The sequence below is a fragment of the Mobula hypostoma genome, chromosome X1 (genome assembly GCF_963921235.1).
Source record: "Mobula hypostoma chromosome X1, sMobHyp1.1, whole genome shotgun sequence".
Lineage (NCBI taxonomy): Eukaryota > Metazoa > Chordata > Chondrichthyes > Myliobatiformes > Myliobatidae > Mobula > Mobula hypostoma.
Window position 1 is genome coordinate 25,283,421 of NC_086128.1, and position 17,558 is coordinate 25,300,978.

The 17,558-nt window shown below is 45.0% G+C and overlaps 2 protein-coding genes across 2 annotated transcripts in view; one reads left to right on the forward strand and one right to left on the reverse strand.

The window, feature by feature from the left end:
* The window catches only part of LOC134340520 (natural resistance-associated macrophage protein 2-like), a 116,339-nt gene extending 109,392 nt beyond the window's left edge, over window positions 1-6,947 (reverse strand). The window contains exon 1 of the mRNA XM_063037833.1: window positions 6,796-6,947. The gene's annotated coding sequence lies outside the window, so the exon portion shown is untranslated. The remainder of the gene's footprint in view (window positions 1-6,795) is intronic.
* LOC134340497 (bridging integrator 2-like) overlaps window positions 1-17,558 on the forward strand; it is a 129,414-nt gene that overhangs the window by 31,207 nt on the left and 80,649 nt on the right. Inside the window, exon 3 of the mRNA XM_063037806.1 lies at window positions 1,966-2,124. Coding sequence (XP_062893876.1) covers window positions 2,041-2,124 — 84 coding nt within the window. The 5' untranslated portion in view covers window positions 1,966-2,040. The remainder of the gene's footprint in view (window positions 1-1,965; window positions 2,125-17,558) is intronic.

Consider the following 17,558-nt stretch of genomic DNA (forward strand, 5'->3'; position numbering starts at 1 on the left):
CAGGAAGCCATGCTGACTTCAGCCTGTTTTATCATGTGCCTGCAAGTACCCCGGAACCACATCCTTCACAATTGACTCTTTAGGATGTATCTATCCTGTGCCTTCCGAGTAGCTGCCTGAAATTCCAGCTATTGCTGCTCTGCTGTTATCCTTGCCAGTGTTCTTTTCCAATCGATTTTGGCCAAATCCTCTCTCATTCCCTTTACACCACTGTAATACTGATACATCTGACTTTAGCTTCTCCTTCTCAAGTTTCAGGGTGAACTCTATTATATTATGATCACTGGCCCCTAAGGGTTCCTTTTACCTTAAGTTTGCTAATCAATTCCAGTTCATTGCACAACACCCAATCCAGAATAACTGACTACCTAGTGGGCTCAACCAGGAGCTGTTCTAAGAAAACATCTTGTAGGCATTTTAGAAACTCCCCCTCTTGTGATCCAGCACCTACCTGATTTTCCCAATCTACCAGTATGTTGGAATCCCCCATGACGATTGTAACATTGCCCTTTTGACACGCATTTTCTATCTCCCATTGTAATTTGTAGACCACACCTTTGCTATTCTTTGGAGCATTCGGAGCTCTGTACAGTACTTAACTCCCATCATGGTCATTTTACCCTTGCAGTTCCTTAACTCTACCCACAAGGATTCTACACCTTCTGATCATATGTCCCCTTCTTCTAATGATTTAATTTCATTTTTTTACCAACAGAGCCACCCTATCCTCCTGTCTACCCGTCAGTCCTTTCGATACAATGTGTATCCTTGGACATTCAGCTCCCAGCTATAACCTTCTTGCAGCCACAATTCACTGATGCCCACAACATATAACCATACAACATTTACAGCACGGAAACAGGCCATCTTGGCCTTTCTAGTCCATGCCGAACTCTACCCTAGTCCCACCAACCTGCACTCAGCCCATAACCCTCCATTCCTTTCCTGTCCATATATCTATCCAATTTAACTTTAAACGGCAACATAGAACCTGCTTCAACCACCTCTGCTGGAAGCTCATTCCACACAGCTATCACTCTCTGAGTAAAGAAGTTCCCCCTCATGTTACCCCTAAACTTTTGTCTTCTAATTCTCAACCCATGTCCTCTTGTTTGAATCTTCCCCACTCTCAATGGAAAAAGCCTATCCACGTCAACGCTATCAATCCCCCTCATAATTTTAAACACCTCTAGCAAGTCCCACCTCAACCTTCTACGCTCCAAAGAATAAAGACCTAACTTGTTCAACCTTTCTCTGTAACTTAGGAGATGAAACCCAGGCAACATTTTAGTAAACCTCCTCTGTACTCTCTCAATTTTATTGACATCTCTCCTGTAATTCGGTGACCAGATCATACCTGCCAATCTCTAACTGCACTATAAGATTCAAGATTCAAAAAACTTTATTGTCATTCTAACCGTACATCAGCTCTGCAGGTCAGAATGAGACAGCGTTTCTCAGGAGCAGTGCAATCATAATGTAAGATTATCTACCTTATTCAGTATACTGCATGCATTCAAATATAACACCTTCAGTCCTATATTCATCACCCTTTTCAATTTTGTCCCCCTTTTACATTGCAACTCACCCCACTGACCGCAATTTTGCTCTATCATCAGCATCTCCTTGCTATCAGTCTCACTAGACACTGTCTCTGTTTGCAAACCAACTACCCTATTCTCAGCCCTTTCACTTTGGTTCCCATCCCCCTCCCAAATTAATTTTAATAAGTTGGTGCTGTGAATATGAAGAGAGTAGAGAGGATTTGTGTCAGATTGGTGCAACTGGCCGATTGACAGTCAGCACGGATTTAATGGGTAGAAGGGCCCCTTCCGTGCTACCTCACTCTATGTTTGCCCCCTTTGGAGGGGAAGCAGAAATACGTATTTTTTTACCAATTATTATCTATGATCTGGAACGGATGCAGAGCACGATGGGTATTTAAATATCTCACTTCCTCACAAGCACAGAGTCGACCAGGGGCAACCTGACACAAGCCACAGGCAGACGGAGTGTCACAGTTGGGAGTACACAGGTGCAATGGCGGAGACTTCAAGTAAAACTGGAGGGGCTGGACTGTTTGCCAAACATGTGCAGAAGAGGTTCATGAGAGCCCAAGAAATGGTAACAAATCCTTTTCCTGACATTTAAGTTTAGGTTGTTTAGAACTCGACGCATTATTCTTTGTTGGGATTCTAACCTCTGTGAGGGGTTATAACTTTGAAAGCCTTTCAGGTAAATGCCTTGCTCTGGATTTTTTAACCATGTACCTGTTCCCATTTGCTAGCTGATCTAGTGCAAAGGACAATGATCAGATTAGAATTTCATTTTGATTGACCACAGGTTACAAGGACCATCCTGAGGTGCAAAACTGTATCCAAAATATAGCGCAATATAAATAAGCTCATTGCTTTTGCTTTGGAGTGACACTACAATCATTTTGTTACATAAGTTTTGGGTTGTTACCGTGGACGTTCCAATGTGATTTTCTGTGGTCAGCTTCAAGTCAAGAAAAGTTATTGTTATAACTTCATTTCTGCGTAGCTTCTAATGTTGGCTAAACCTGTCCCAGCCCCCCTGTCACCAATAAAACTGGGGGGGGGGGGCTTTCTTTCTGTCTGAAGGCTGCTTTCTGCTTGGTTCGCCACTCTCTGTTAAGGAAGGGTGACTCGTACCAAACACCGAAGGCTTGCAGAAGAAGTGGGTGCATCCTGTGGTCGGAGCAAAGTCACAGGATGTTTGCTGGCTGCTGGCTGCACGAGTACTGAGCTCGTAGCAGGGTGCGCGCATTGCAGCGCCCGCTACAGGTGCCCAGAAAGCTGCCTGCACGGCTCAGCAGCTGCAGGTCCCCTCCAGCCTCTTCCACTTCCAACTTCAGCTCTAAGTCAGGGGCAGAAAGCAGAGGCCTTTCTCCAAGCTGGGAAATATTGTGTTGGCCTGCCTGCTAGCTCTATGTGTGTGTGTGTCTGTGACAGCCCCAGACTGCGTGCCCCACTGTAATAAGTATACTGAATGCTTTCCTAGTACAGTAAGATGAACTCTTGAACTCACAATCTACCTCCTTGTGGTCTTGCAGCCCTTTGTTTACCTGCACCACACTTTCTCAGTAACCGTGACACTTCATTTTGCATTCTGTTATTGTTTTACCTTGTCTACCTCAGCACACTGTGTCATGATTTGATCTGAATGGACAGTATGCAAGACAAGCTTTTCAATGTATCTCAGTACATGCGACAGTATTAAACCTATTCTGATCATTCCCAGGCTGATGGATCTGTCTCAGGCACTGTGATTCCCAATTCAGGAAGCACTGTGGTGTCTTTCAGCTCTTGTGAAGGTGCTTGGCAAATCATCGAATCAAAATCAGCCAGCATGGAAACAGGCCACTTGGCCGATAGACCTCTGTACCTGGGTGAGAGGAATGTTCACACGGACACTGATTAAACGCTGTCCGTCACTCTCTCCAGCGGTGTGTTCCAGAGACTCACCACTCTCTGGGTGAAGAAGCTCCCCCTCAGAACCCCTCTTAATCTCTCCCCAGTCACCCTAAATCTGGGTGAGGGGGGAAGATGTGAGAGTTCTGGGAGACCTCTGGTTTCCCTGATAACAGCATCTTGCTGCAGCTCCTGACGGACTGTGTTAGGGTACTGGAGCTGCAGGTGGATAAACTTCGGCTTGTACAGGAGAATGAGGAGGTGATAGATAGGTTCCACAGGGAGGTAGTCACGCCTAAGTTGCAGGAGGCAAGTAGCTGGGTGAGTGTCAGGACAGGGAATGGGGATAGGCAGACAGCGCAGAGTAACCCATGGCTATTCCCCTCAATAATAACTGTATTGCTTTTGATACTGTTAATGGGGATTCCATAGTTAGGGGAGCAGATAGGCAATTCTGTGCATGTGAAAGGGACACCCGGATGGTATGTTGCCTTCCAGGTGCCAGGGTCAGGGAGATCTTAGATCGGGTTCACAGCATTCTAAACGGGGAAAAGGAGCAGCCTGAATTTGTGGTAATTATTGGTATCAATGACATAGGTAGGAAAGGAGATGAGGTCCTGAAGAGAGACTATAAGGAGCTAGGTAGGAATCTGAAAAGCAAGACCCCAAGTGTAGCAATCTCTGGATTGCTGCCTATGCCAAGCCCTGTGAGCGTTAGAATAGGATGATTTGGCAGATGAATGTGTGGCTGAGGAATTGGTACAAGGGACAGAGTTTCAGATTTGTGGATCATTGGGATCTCTTCTGGGGAGGGTATGATCTGTCCAAAAAGGATGGGTTCACCCGTACTTGAGAGAGGACGAAGATCCTTGCAGGCAGGTTTGCTATGTCTGTTGAGGAGTGTTCAAATTAGTTTGTCAGGGGAATGGTCAGAGGAGAGAGCAGTTGTTGCAACAGTAGACGCAGTCTGTAAAGAGACTGAGAAATGATAGGCAGTTAATAGGGCATGAGTTCAGTCAGTAGGATGGGTTGAAGTGTGTCTATTTTATAATGGGGCACGACTGCAGTCAGTAGGATGGGTTGAAGTGTGTCTATTTTATAATAACTCTCGGTGAGATAGGCAGTTGTCTATCCCAGCATGTGAAGACAGACTCCGGCAGATTGAGCGGACGAGACCAATGGAAGGTCCAACGGTCAAGAAGGCGATCTCTGCAAGCGTCGTGGAATGTGTAGAGCAGGACAAGACACAGAAGACGTCCTGGTCATCCACTGCGCCTAGTCCCATCTCCAGCCGTCTCGACTCTGTCTTGCCACTGGATCCAGATGGGAATTGGGAAGAGAGAGTGAGGCTGACACTGCGCAACTCCCCCTCACTTAAATCCAAATCACGCGCTAGTCTCGACACCATCATAATGGTGTTGAGGTCCTCATCGACGTCGACGATGGATGAACACACATTTTATAACGGTACACAACTGCAGTCAGTAGGATGGGTTGAAGTGTGTCTATTTTAATACAAGGGGTATCAGGAACAAGGGTAATTAACTGAGAGGGTTCAACAGTACATGGAACTACTACATAGAGGGTTAGTACATGGAAATACGATGTTACGGCCATAACGAAGACTTGGCTGTCACAAGGGCAGGAATTGCTGCTGGGATTTAGATGTTTCAAAGGAGAAATGGAGGGAGGTAAAAGAGATGGGCAATTGGCATTGCTAATCAGGGATAGTAACACAACTGCAGAAAGGGAGGATGTCGTGGAGGAATTGTCTCCTGACTGAGTGTGGGTGGAAGTCAGAAACAGGAGTGAGAAATCTATTGGGAGTATGCTACAAACCTCCCCCCCCCCATAGGAACAAAGACACTGAGGGACAAATCGGGAGGCAGATTTTGGAAAGGAGGAAAGGTAACAGGTTTATTGTCATGGGGGACTTCAACCTGCCTAATATTGATTGGCACCCCCTTGGTACAAAATGTATAGATGGAGCAGAATTTGATAGGCGTGACCAGAAAGGATTCCTGATGCAATATGTAGAAAGGTTGACTATAGGAGAGGCCATTCTAGATCTGATGCTAGGCAATGAACCAGGTCAGGTGTCAGATCTCTCAGTGGGTGAGCATTTCAGAGAGAGTGACCGCAACTCCTCGATCCCTCAAAGTTGCTGCACGAGTTGACAGGGTTGTTAAGAACGCGTATAGTGTTGGCCTTCATTCGACAGGGGATTGAGTTCAAAAGCCGCGAGGCAATGTTGCAGCTCTATAAAACGCTGGTTAGACCACACTAGGAGTATTGCGTTCAGTTCCAGTCGCCTCATTACAGGAAGGATACGAAAGCTTTAGAGAGGGTGCAGTGGAGATTTGCCAGGATTGGAGAGCACGTGTCATGAGGATTTGTTGAGTGAGCCTTGGCTTTTCTCTTTAAAATGAAGGAGGATGAAACTTCAGTTGACAGAGCTGTACAAGATGATGAGATATAGATCAAGTGGATTGCCAGATAGTCTTTTCCATGGCAGAAATAGCTAATACAAGGGGACATAATTTTAAGTTGATTGGAGGAAAGCATAGGGGGATATCAGAGGCAAGTTTTACACAGAGAGTGGTGGGTGTGTGGGACATTCTGTCAGGAGTGGTGGTACAGGCAGATACATTAGGGGCATTTAAGAAACTCTTTGGTAGGCACATGGATGATAGAAAAATGGAGGTTTATGTAGGAGGGGAGGGTTAGATTGATCTTGGAGTAGGTTAAAAGATTGGCACAACATCATGGGCTGAAGGACCTGTGTGCTGCAATGTTCAATGTTCTATGTCCTCTCTAGCTATATTCACCTGTGATGTGAGGAAATGTTTCTTGCAGTCTATCTATACCCCTCTTAATGTTATCTATCTCAGTCCTGTCCTGTCTTAACCTCCTCCACTTCAGGGAGAACAGACCCAGTCTGGCCTCATAACTGAAACACTCTACCCCAAGCAACATCCTTGTGAATCTCCTCACCCTCTGCAGTGCAGTCACCTTCTTCCTATAGTGTGGTGGCCAGCTGTGGCCTGACTAGCGTTTTATAAAGTTTTACCAAGACCTCCCTGTTCTTGTACTCAATCCCCTGAAGAATGTCTTCCTGTGCTCCCACCTACAGAGATACTCAAGTGTGTACTGAAGGTCATGTAAACTATACAACCTACACTGTCCGAATCAATGCATTTTTGTAACGTTCAACAGACAGTGCACACAGCAGGCAATTCACCCGGCAGACAGTGCCCTGTAGGCATTGTCCCTTATGGCAACGTCCATCAGATCGTGCACGATGGACTTGCTTCGGAATGCTAACTCAGATAATAGTTATGATATATAGTTATGAACTTACCTTTTGCTGAGCCTGTGTGTCTGTAGTTTAAACCTCACTGTATAAGCACCTCAGCTTCACTACATTAGATGCAATTATCAACTGTTCACTTTCAGCAAGTTGTTTGATCATTCAGCCTCCCCTTTTAATTGATCATTTTTACTTCATTGATTTTGGTCTATATATATATATATAGATACACATCTCAGATTTATTGCATATTTCTTTACTTGGTGATAAAATTATTCTCAAATAAATTGGTTGAGTTATTTATTAAGGAATTATCCATATTTGGGCATTGTCTGATTTGCCAATAACTTGCTTCTATTTTCTGATTGGTGGAATTGTTTATTCTTTTCTGTTGCTTGGCAATTATCTTGTGAGCATGTGATTAATATAGATATTATTAATATGTAGCACAGGTCCAGGTCAATAAATTATGTCTCTTTATTCCCTTCAACTTGTTATCTAGCTTCCCTGTTGAGATGCCTGAGCCTGTCCTGTGTTGCCATGGAGATTGAAGTACAAGGGTCAATGTGGCACTTCCCAGTACAAGGCTTAGGAGCCCATTTGAGGAAAGGGGAAAGCAATTATGAGCAACCATCTCTTTCTCCACTTTGCTTAAGATGTGCTGCGCACTATAGTTGACTTGTTGAGTTGGTAGTTGGCACTCACTAACATTCTTTCTTAGTCAGACATTCCCTATTTATGAGTTTGCTGATGTTCCTGAACTAGGTGGGAGTGTGAGTTGGTGGGAGGGGTGGTGTAGAAAGGTTTTGTGGGAGGGGATGTGGAACAACCTGGCATATGGAAAGTGAAATGTTTAAGGGGAACATGAGGGAGAACCTCTTCACTCAGAGGGTAGTGAGAGTGTGAATGAGCTGCCAGTAGAAGTGGTCGATGCGGGTTTGATTTCAACATTTAAGAGAAGTTTGGATAAGTACGTGGATAGAAGGGGTATGGAGGACCATGGTCGATGGGAATAGGCAGATTAATAGTTTGGCACAGGCTCAATGGGCCGAAAGGCCTATTTTGTGCTTTAGTGTTCTGTGATTCTATGGCTTTTGGAAAATGAAAATGTGGGAAAATGTGAGCTCATCCACATCAGTGCACAGACACAAGGAGCAGAGTTTTGGCGAAGTGGGGATGGACTGGGTGGTGGTGTGTCCCAGGGTGGGGGGGCATGGGAGTCATGTGCACAAGTCACTGAAGATCATCATACAGGTGCAGGAAGCAACTGAAAGAGCAAGTGGAATGTTAGCCTTTATTACGAGAGGGTTTGACTACAGGAGTAAATATGATGTATTGCAATGACATAAAAGGGCCCATTGAGTTTGTGCTACCTCCCAATAGCTCTGAGCTTGATCAGCCATGCTCGTGATGAATGGTGGAGTGGGCTTGAAGCATGAAACAGCCTGCTTCAGCTTGTATTTTCCATGTTCTCTGGTGCTGACTGCACTTTGATTACCTTGCCTGCAAAGTTACCACTCCAAACTAATGTCTGATGTGCTTATTGAGCAAGAACAGCTTTACATCTTCTTTGGCATGCTCTTTGAACCTTGAGCGTGTAAGACCACTCTTGTCGTGAGAGGATGGGAATCTCAGCGGGTTGAACAGAGGAAGCTTGCAGATCACAAAAGACCGTCTCTAGTTACCACAAGGAAATGACCAAGTGGCTCACAACCTGCCTTCTTGCGTTCTGCCATCTGTTGGAAGACTGGAGCAAAGCGACTGTTCCGTGGGATTCCATCTGTCACTTCCAGCGGCACTCTCAGCATCTCCAGCAGATGCTCTTTGTAATACCAGCTCCAATTGTCGCAAGTACCAGTTCATTAATTTATCTCTAAATCAGCAGAAAGATGGAAGGTGGGGTGTCAATATGTGTGAAACAAATTATGCCAAAGCTGTTGTTGCAAAGGTCCCCACCCAGTCCTGCCTTCTGCAGAAATTGTACTTGAATAGTTTCATTATGTAGTTATAAAGAATAAACAAAGAGCAGGAGTCTGTCTAGCCCTTCATTCAACCCCACCGCCCACAGACAATTCCACAGACTCACCACCCTCTGGGTGAAGACATTTCTTCTCACCTCTGAGGGACTGACCCGTTATTTTTGGACTGCTAGGCACCCTAGCCAGGAAAAACATTATTGCCACATCTACCCTGTGAAGTCACTTCGCAATCTTGAATGTTTCAATGAGATCTCATTCTTTTAACGCAAGACAGTAAAGTTCCAATCTGTCTCACATCTCCGTATAGGGCAACCTGCCGTCCCAAAAGTCAAGCTGGTGAACCTTTGCTGCACTCCCTCTATCACAAGTATATCCTTCCTTAGGTAGGGAGACCAAGCCTGTACACAATATTCCGAGGGCAGCCTCACCAGGGCTCTTGACAATTGGCACCTGGCATTACGACACCTGTACTCAGATCCTCCTGTAACCAAGAGCCAACGTAACATTTGCTTTCCTAACTGGCTTTGCGTCTGTGGACTCACTTTCTTGAGCTTCAGTTCGGAATGTTATTTGCTTACTTTCATTGTTTGCACGATTTGTTTTTTTTTTCTGCACATTGGATGTTTGACAGTTTTCTTTGTTTTTAATGGGTTCTATTGGGTTTCTTTGTTTTGTGGCTGCCTGCAAGGAGATGAATCTCAAAGTTGTATGTAATATACGTATTTGAGAATAAATGTATCTTGAACTTTGAACTTTTTGTTGCCGAACCTACCCATTAACTTTCTATGATTGGTGCATTCAGGGCCCTCAGAGCACCAACACCTTACAATCACTCACAGTTAAAATACTTGATCCTTCTATATTTTTCTATTTATAGGCATTCATTAGTCTCATGAGACCATGGATTTGTGTCTTGGAAGGTTTCCAGGGCGCAGGCCTGGGCAAGGTTGTATGGGAGACCAGCAGTTGCCCATGATGCAAGTCTCCCCTCTCCACGCCACCAATGTTGTCCAAGGGAAGGGCAGTAGGACCCATACAGCTTGGCACCGTTGTCGTCGCAGAGCAATGTGTGGTTAAGTGCCTTGCTCAAGGACACACACGCTACCTCAACCAAGGCTTGAACTAGTGACCTTCAGATCACTAGACGAACGCCTTAACCACTTGGCCACACGCAATTTCTATTATATTTCATAATAATTTCATAATTTCAAATAGGATTTTACATATTAAGTGAAAAAGGGTAACTAGAGAGAAAAAATGCCCCTCAAAGACCGAAGTGGATACCTTTGTGTGGAGCCACAGGAGATGAGTAAGGTCCTCTGTTTCTACAGTAGGGAAAGACATGAAGGCTTCAGACCTTGAGATAATTATGGGGAGATCTTGGGGATAGTCCATATTACAACAGAGGAAATGCTGAATGTCTTAAAAAGAAACTGCTAGTGAAGAAATTGTGGGAGCCCTGGCCAAAATATTTGTATCATTGTTAGTGACAGGTAGACTGGAAGACTGGAAAACTAGTGCTGGAAGACTGGAGGGTGGCTGATGTTGTGCCTTCATTTAGGGTGAGCTGCAAAGAAAAACCTGGGAACTATAGACCAGTAAGCTTAACATCTGTGGTAGGTGAGTTACTAGAGAGGATTCTGAGGGATAATATATACATACATTTAGAAAGACATGAGTTGATTAAAGGTAGCCAACATGACTTTGTGTCTAGGAGATCATGTTTCATGAACTTGATTGAGTTTTAGAAGAAGTAACCATGAAGGTCACTGATACAGGGCAGCAGACATGGTCTATATGGACTTCTGTAAGGCTTTTGATAAGGTTACACATGGTAGGCTGCGATGGAAAGTTAAACTATATGGAAACCAGGAAGACCTTGGCTAATTGGACACACAATTAACTTGATGGTTGGTGATAATGGTGGAAGGTTGGTTTTTTGACTAGAGGCCTATGACTAGTCATCTTCTCCAAGGCTCAGTGCTGCGCCTATTGCTATATGTTTGGTCCTAATCCTGCTCCTATTACTTATGGTCTGTTGATTGGGGCTTCTGGAGGATCTCAGTTGAGGTAGAATGACATGTATTGGGATTGTGGAAGAAACCTCTGTAGATTTTCTTTGCCTATGCTTATTCTAAGCTTCTGTGGTTGAAAAGGGGAAAAGTAAGAGGTTCTGTCAATCACAAACATAGGCTGCAGCGAACCATTGCCTGCTTTATGGTTGAACAGCGGTAGGGTTCCGCCATGAGAGAGATTTGTTGCTGCGTTTGCACATTGCAGTCTTGCTAATCCAACATCAAAACTGCTCTTTAGATACTTCAAAGGAAGCTACTATATGGCTCTTTTATTGGAGTCCCAGTTGTCCTATAGACCCTCTGCACTACGTCATAATGCAGAAAATGTAATGACAGGTCTATAGTCCTCTGTAGTCAACCTTTAAACCACCTAATTGCTTTCATATCTCAGTGGAAAAACACCTTGCTCTGAAGCACCTCCTGAAAGCCAGAAGCTGTTCAGAAGGTTCAGTGCTTCCTCAGCATTAAACAGGACTCTTGCACTTTAAATAACCCCACCTTGTTATGTTTACTTGGTGCTAAGGAGATGTTTGACTGAGTTGAACAGCCTGGTCTTCAAAGTGGTGGATGCAGTGGGATTGGGATCAAACTTGTTTTATTCAGCCCCTGACCCTGTGTCCCTACTGAGTGAATGCTATCAAACAATCTTACCCATTACAAGGAGCTCTAACTGTTTTAGGGAAAATGTAGGGCATTCAGGAAACAGTAAAAGAGAGGAACTAATTGGATTTGTCACTGAAAGTCAGCACAAATGCAATAGTTGGATGGCTCCTTTGTAACACATCATTCCCAAAGTTGTGATGGAGCTGAACTCCAGAGGTGAGGTGACAGTGACAACCCTCAGTCTCAGGGCAGAGGGTGACCAAATGTGACAAGAACTGGGGAAGTTACTGATGGTTGTACAGTGCTCAGTTTCATTTGCTTGTGGTCAAAGGCTGTGATGTAGCCAAAAGGCCCCAGCCAGGCTCCGCAGTCTCTGTGCCAGGTAGGGCAGGAGGTAGGTGGGTGAGCGATTTGGAATGCTGTGTTCCTGCTCACCGTCACCAAGGTCACTGGCAGAGCTCAGTGACTTCCCAGCAGGGAAAGGGCAAGTTCTTACATTGGTAGGTTACGTTTTTCATGAATCAAATTCTGTGTGAAAACACGGGGCTTTGAGTGGACACTCATGTGGTTGCTGCAGGAGTCCGCCGTCATACCAGTGGACAATGTGGCCCACCAGTTGGAGCTTCCTGATGTGCAATCGATGATGGTCAATTTCATTTGCATCTCCTTGGACAATGAACCAGCATGCGCCTGTGTGGACTGAGACATGCAAAGCAACGCTGGGCCGATGCAAGTACTAGGCAGGTGACCATCTCCAATCAGGAGTCCAACCAACCACCTTGATGTTCAATGTATTATCATTGCTGAGCCCACATCTTAGGTGTCAACACTGAGAGGAAACAGCTGAACTAGCGACATAAATAAGCCACAAATTCAGCTCCAAGGCTGCAAGTCACTCATCTCCTGACTCTGGAAAACCTTCCCAATCTTATCAAACACTTGCTGAAGGGCATTCTCTCCATTTAGGAATCTTTTCCAAACTTAACAAACATATAGTACATATAACATAGCAAATTACAACTCTGTACAGGCCCTTCAGCCCATCATGTTATGCCAACCTTTTAACTTACTCGGAGATCAATCTAACCCTTCCATCTTACACAGCCCTCCATTTTTTCTATCATCCATGTGCTTATCTAAGAGTTTCTTAAATGTCCCTAATGTATCTGCCTCTACACAGACCCACCACCCTCTGTGTGAAAAAACACACCTCTGACATCCTCCCTATACTTGCCTCCTTAAAATTATGCTTCCCCTCCCCCAATATTAGCCATTTCTGCCCCTGAGAAAAAGTCTCTGAGTATCCACGTGATCTATGCCTTCTTCTATCTTGTGCATCTCTACTGAGTCATTCTCATCCTCCTTCTCTCCAAAGAGGAAAGCCCTAGCTCACTCAACCTCATAAGATATGCCCTCTAATCCAGGCAGAATCCTGGGAAATCTGCACTGCACCCTCTCTAAAGCCTCCATATCCTTGTATCCTTTCTATAATAAGGCCACCAGAACTGAACACAATATTTCAAGTGCAGTCTAAGATCATCCAGGATATTTGAGCAACACAATTTTCTCCATCTTCTCCTTCACTCTCACAACTACTGGTGATGGCATGGTTAGGTCCAAGGCAGCATCTCAACAAGGTTTCATCAACAACATCTCACAATCCTGTGACATCCACTACCTGTAAGAACCAGGGCAGAAGGCCACTAGCTCTATTTCCCTCTGAGTAGCACAAAACCTTGACTTGTAAATACTGTATATTGTCATTCCCTCATATTATTGAACCAAATTCTTGAAATTCCTAAACTAATAGCATTCTGGGAAGACCTCATCATGGAGTGTGCATGTTCAACTCTCCAGTTCCCCAATGACAGCTGGAAGGCATGAGGAATAGACAAGAGATTCCAGGTTAATGCTGTCAATCACACAGGAATTAATGAAGTCATAGAGTCTATTAGCCTTGCCTTTTCCTCTGACAGGAACATACAAACTCTGTACTCTCAAAATTTCTCTTTTGATAGTCTCTCACTTACCAAGCACCCCTTTGCCAGAAATCAACCTTTCCCAATCCACACTTGCCAGAACCTTTCTGATGCCATCAAAATTTGCCTTCTCCAATTTAGAATTTCAACCTGAGGTCCAGACCTATCCTTCTCTATAATTATCTTGAAACTAATGGCATTATGATCACGAGTTCCAAAGTGTCCTAACACACACTTCTATCATCTTCTCTGTCTCATTTGTTAAGAGCAGATCCAATATATTAAAAAAAAGTTATCTCAGTGCAATCAGCTATGCCTCTCAGATAAAGGTAGATGCATATTCAAAGCAGCTGGGGAAATTTCCATCTTCTATCCTGCCCATGCCACCCTTAACATGGGGCTGAGTACCTGGAGAGAGATGGGTTCTATTTTACCTTCATCATCTGCATCTGGTCATCACTGAGACACCAGCATTTATTGTCCATCCCCAACCGAGAAAGTCAGGGTGAGCCACTACAGTTCTTCCAGTGAAGGCACTCCTATGGTGCTGTTGGGGAGGGAGTTCCAGGACTTGGACCCAGTCTGTTCCCAGGTCAGGGTGGTGCGCGAGTCAGGGGGAAAACCTGCAGGCTCTGCTGTTCTCCTTGCCCAGCTTGATGGTAGAGGTCACAAATATGAAAAGACCTTTCGGAGTAGCCTGGGTGAGTAACTGCAATGCATTGCATTTTGTAGACAGCGCGCACTGCAGCCACTGTGAACCAATGGTGGAGGGAGGGAGTGTTTAGGGAAATGCATGGGGTGCCGACCAAGTGGACTACCTTGTCCTGGATAGTGCCGAACTCCTTGAGATTTGTTGGAACTGGGTATTCTGGGCTAGTCCTATGCCTTGCAGATGGTGGAGAGGCCTTGTGAAGTCAAGAAATGAGTCACTTAGTGTGGCCAGAGTATTTATGTGGCTCACCCAGTTAAATTTATGATCAATGGTGACCTCAGGATATGAAACACTATTGAATGTCAAGGGAAATGTGTTTACAAAGACATGCATGATGCTTACCTTCACCTCCGCATCAAACACACCATCTTTTAAAACTTTTGCTATCTCCAATGGGATCCTACCATTAAACGCATCTTTCCCTCCACTCCACTCTTCTCTTTCCATAGGGATTACTCTCTCTCAGACACCCTTGTCCACTTGTCTCTCCCCACTGATTTTCCTCCTGTCACTTATCCTTGCAAGTGGAACAAGAGCCACACTTGCCTCTTCACTTCCTCCCTCACCACCATCAGGGCCCTAAACAGTCCTTCCAGGTGAAGCAACACTTCACCTGTGAGCCTGTCGGGGTCATCTACTGTGTCCAGTGCTCTCAGTGCGGCCTCCTCCATATCTGCGAGATATAACGTAGATCAGGGGACTAATTCGTCCAACGTCTTCACTCCATGTGGCACAACAGGCAGGATTTCCCAGTGGTCACCCACTTTAATTCTACTTCCCATTCCCGTTCCACCATGTTTGTCCATGACCTCCTCTACTGCCATAATGAGGCCACTCTCAGGGTGCAGGAGCAATACCTCATATTCTGTCTGGGTAGCCTCCAATTTGAGAGCATGAACGTCGATTTCTCTAACTTCTGGTAGTTTTTGTCCCCTTCCCCTTCTATCTTTTTCAGCTCCTTATTCTGACTCCCCTCTTACCCTTTCTTTTCTTCTCACCTGCCCATCACTTCACTCTGCTGCCCCTCCTCCTTCTCCTTTTCCTATGGTCCACTCTCCTCTCCCATCAAATACCTTCTTCTTTGGCCCTTTACCTTTTCCACTTCACACCTCCCAGATTCTCACTTCATACTCCCCTTCCCCACCTACCCACCTTCACCCTCACCTAGTCTCACCTATCACCTGCCAACTTGTGCTCCTTCCCTTCCCTGCACCTTCATATCCTGGCTTCTTTCCCTTTTCCCCTTTCCTGATGAAGGTTATCACTCCCTAAATGTTGACTGTTTATTAGAAGGTGCCTGAACTGCTAATGCTGAATCCTTCAGCATTTTGTGTGTTGCTCCGGATTTCCAGCATCTGCAGAATCTCTTGTGCTTATCAAGTTTGTCCAACTTCTGCTTTTAGCTAAAACTCTCTCATCCAGGCAACATCCTGGTGAATATCTTCTGTACCCTCTCCAGAGGCTCCACATCCTTCCTGAACTGTACACAAAACTCCAAATGAGGCCTCAATAAAGTTTTATACAGGTGTAACGTGAATTACCAGTGTTTATATTAAATGCCCTGACCGATGAAAGTAAGTATTCCGTATCTTCTTGGTCCCAATTTCAGGGAGCTATGGACTTGCACATGAATGTTCCTTAAGGTCCTGTCAATTACTGCCTACCTTCCTCTTACATTTGACTTCCCAAAGTGCAACACATCACACTTGCTCAGATCTGCCATTTCTCTGTCCAAACTTCCTACTGATCTATATCCTGCTGAATCCTTTGACAACCTCCCCACTCTCTAGATTAGATGGATTAGTATAGAAAGATACTTGATGGTCGACATGGACATGCTGATCCAAAATGCCTGTTTCTTTGCTGTAAGACTGTTGAATCTCACTTGTCAGTGGCCATTGTTAGATGATTTAAAGGTACAAATATTACTGGACAGTTAACAGGCCATGCTCATATATATTGTTTCGGACTTGTTGCATGCAGACATGGTCTGCTTCACTTGCTGAGGAGCCATGAATGGAACTATGCAACCATCAGTGACCATCTTCTCTTCTGTCCGTATGATGGAAGGAAGGTGACTGATGGGGCAGCTGAAGATGGTTGCACCAAGGACACTGCTGAGGAACTCCTACAGACATGACCTGGGGTTGTGATGATTGACCTCCAACAACCACAACGGTACTTTTCTCAAGGTGGAGACTCCACCCACTGCAGTGTTTCCCCTTTGTCCACTGGCCTCAGTTTTCCTACACTCAGTCAAATGATGTCAAAGGCCACCTCTCTCACTGAGCTTCTGGAGTTCTGCTCTTTGGTGCGTGTTTGGACCCAGGCTGTGATCAGGTCTGGAGCTGAGTGATCATGCTGAAACGTTAGTGAGTGGGGATTTATTTGTTCCCTCATTCAGGGACGTTACTGATGATGGTGGCATTTATTGGCCATCTCTGTCCTCTTGACAAAGAACCAGTGAAAAACCATCCCGCACTGGTGAGGCTGCAGCCACACCAAGACTGAACTGGTTACGGATGGCAAACTGGACCAGGCCAAGGGTTTCATGGTCACTTCTGAAGTGTTTAACAAAATGCTTCTTGGGAGCAGGGAGCCGTGAGGAAGGACTTGGGCTGGTCCTGTCATTCGTTGTCAGGACAAACATGGGCAACTCTCCACATAATTGGGTAACTGCCAGCAGTATGACTGCAGGAAGAGACCGGCCAGAGACACTGTAGCTTTGAAGATCAGGTCTTCATGAGCACAGCTGGGATCTTGCCTGGTCCCTCTGGTCTTTACTGTACCCAGTGTCACAGAGTCCTACAGCATAGGTTGTGTGAATGGAACCTGCAAACGTTGAAAATTTGAGGCTGACCTATTTGAGGTGTTTCCCTTGCCTAGGAAACTAGAGAGTTCCAATCTTAGATTCAAACATTACCCCAAGATGATCCACCTTCCAATTGTCTTCAAAAAACTCTTGAGATGTCACCAGGTTTTCTGTTGACTTTGCAAGCTTCACCTTTTTTCTTGGAGTCTTGGTTGTCCTATAGACCTTCTGTGCTAAGTCTCAGTGCAGACAAGGTAATGACAGGTCTATAGTCCTCTATACTCAACCTTTAGACCTCCTAATTGCTTTCATATCTCAGTGGAAAATTAACATGCTCAGTGTTATGGTTCTAAAGCACCTCGTGAAGGGAAGAAACTGTTCAGAAGGTTTAGTGCTTCCTCAGCATTAAATAGGACTCTTGCACTTTGAATAACCCCACCCTGTTATTTTCACTCAGTGCTAAGGATATGTTTGACTGAGTTGGGATTCGGGATTGGGGTCATATTTCCCAGCTGGGGGTCTTGTTTTATTTAGCCCCAGCCCCTATGTCCCCACTGGGTGAATGCTCTCTGCCAGCCTTGCCCATTATGAAGGGCTATAAATATTTTGTGAGAAGTCCCGGAACAAAATAATAATGACAACTTCTGCAAAGGT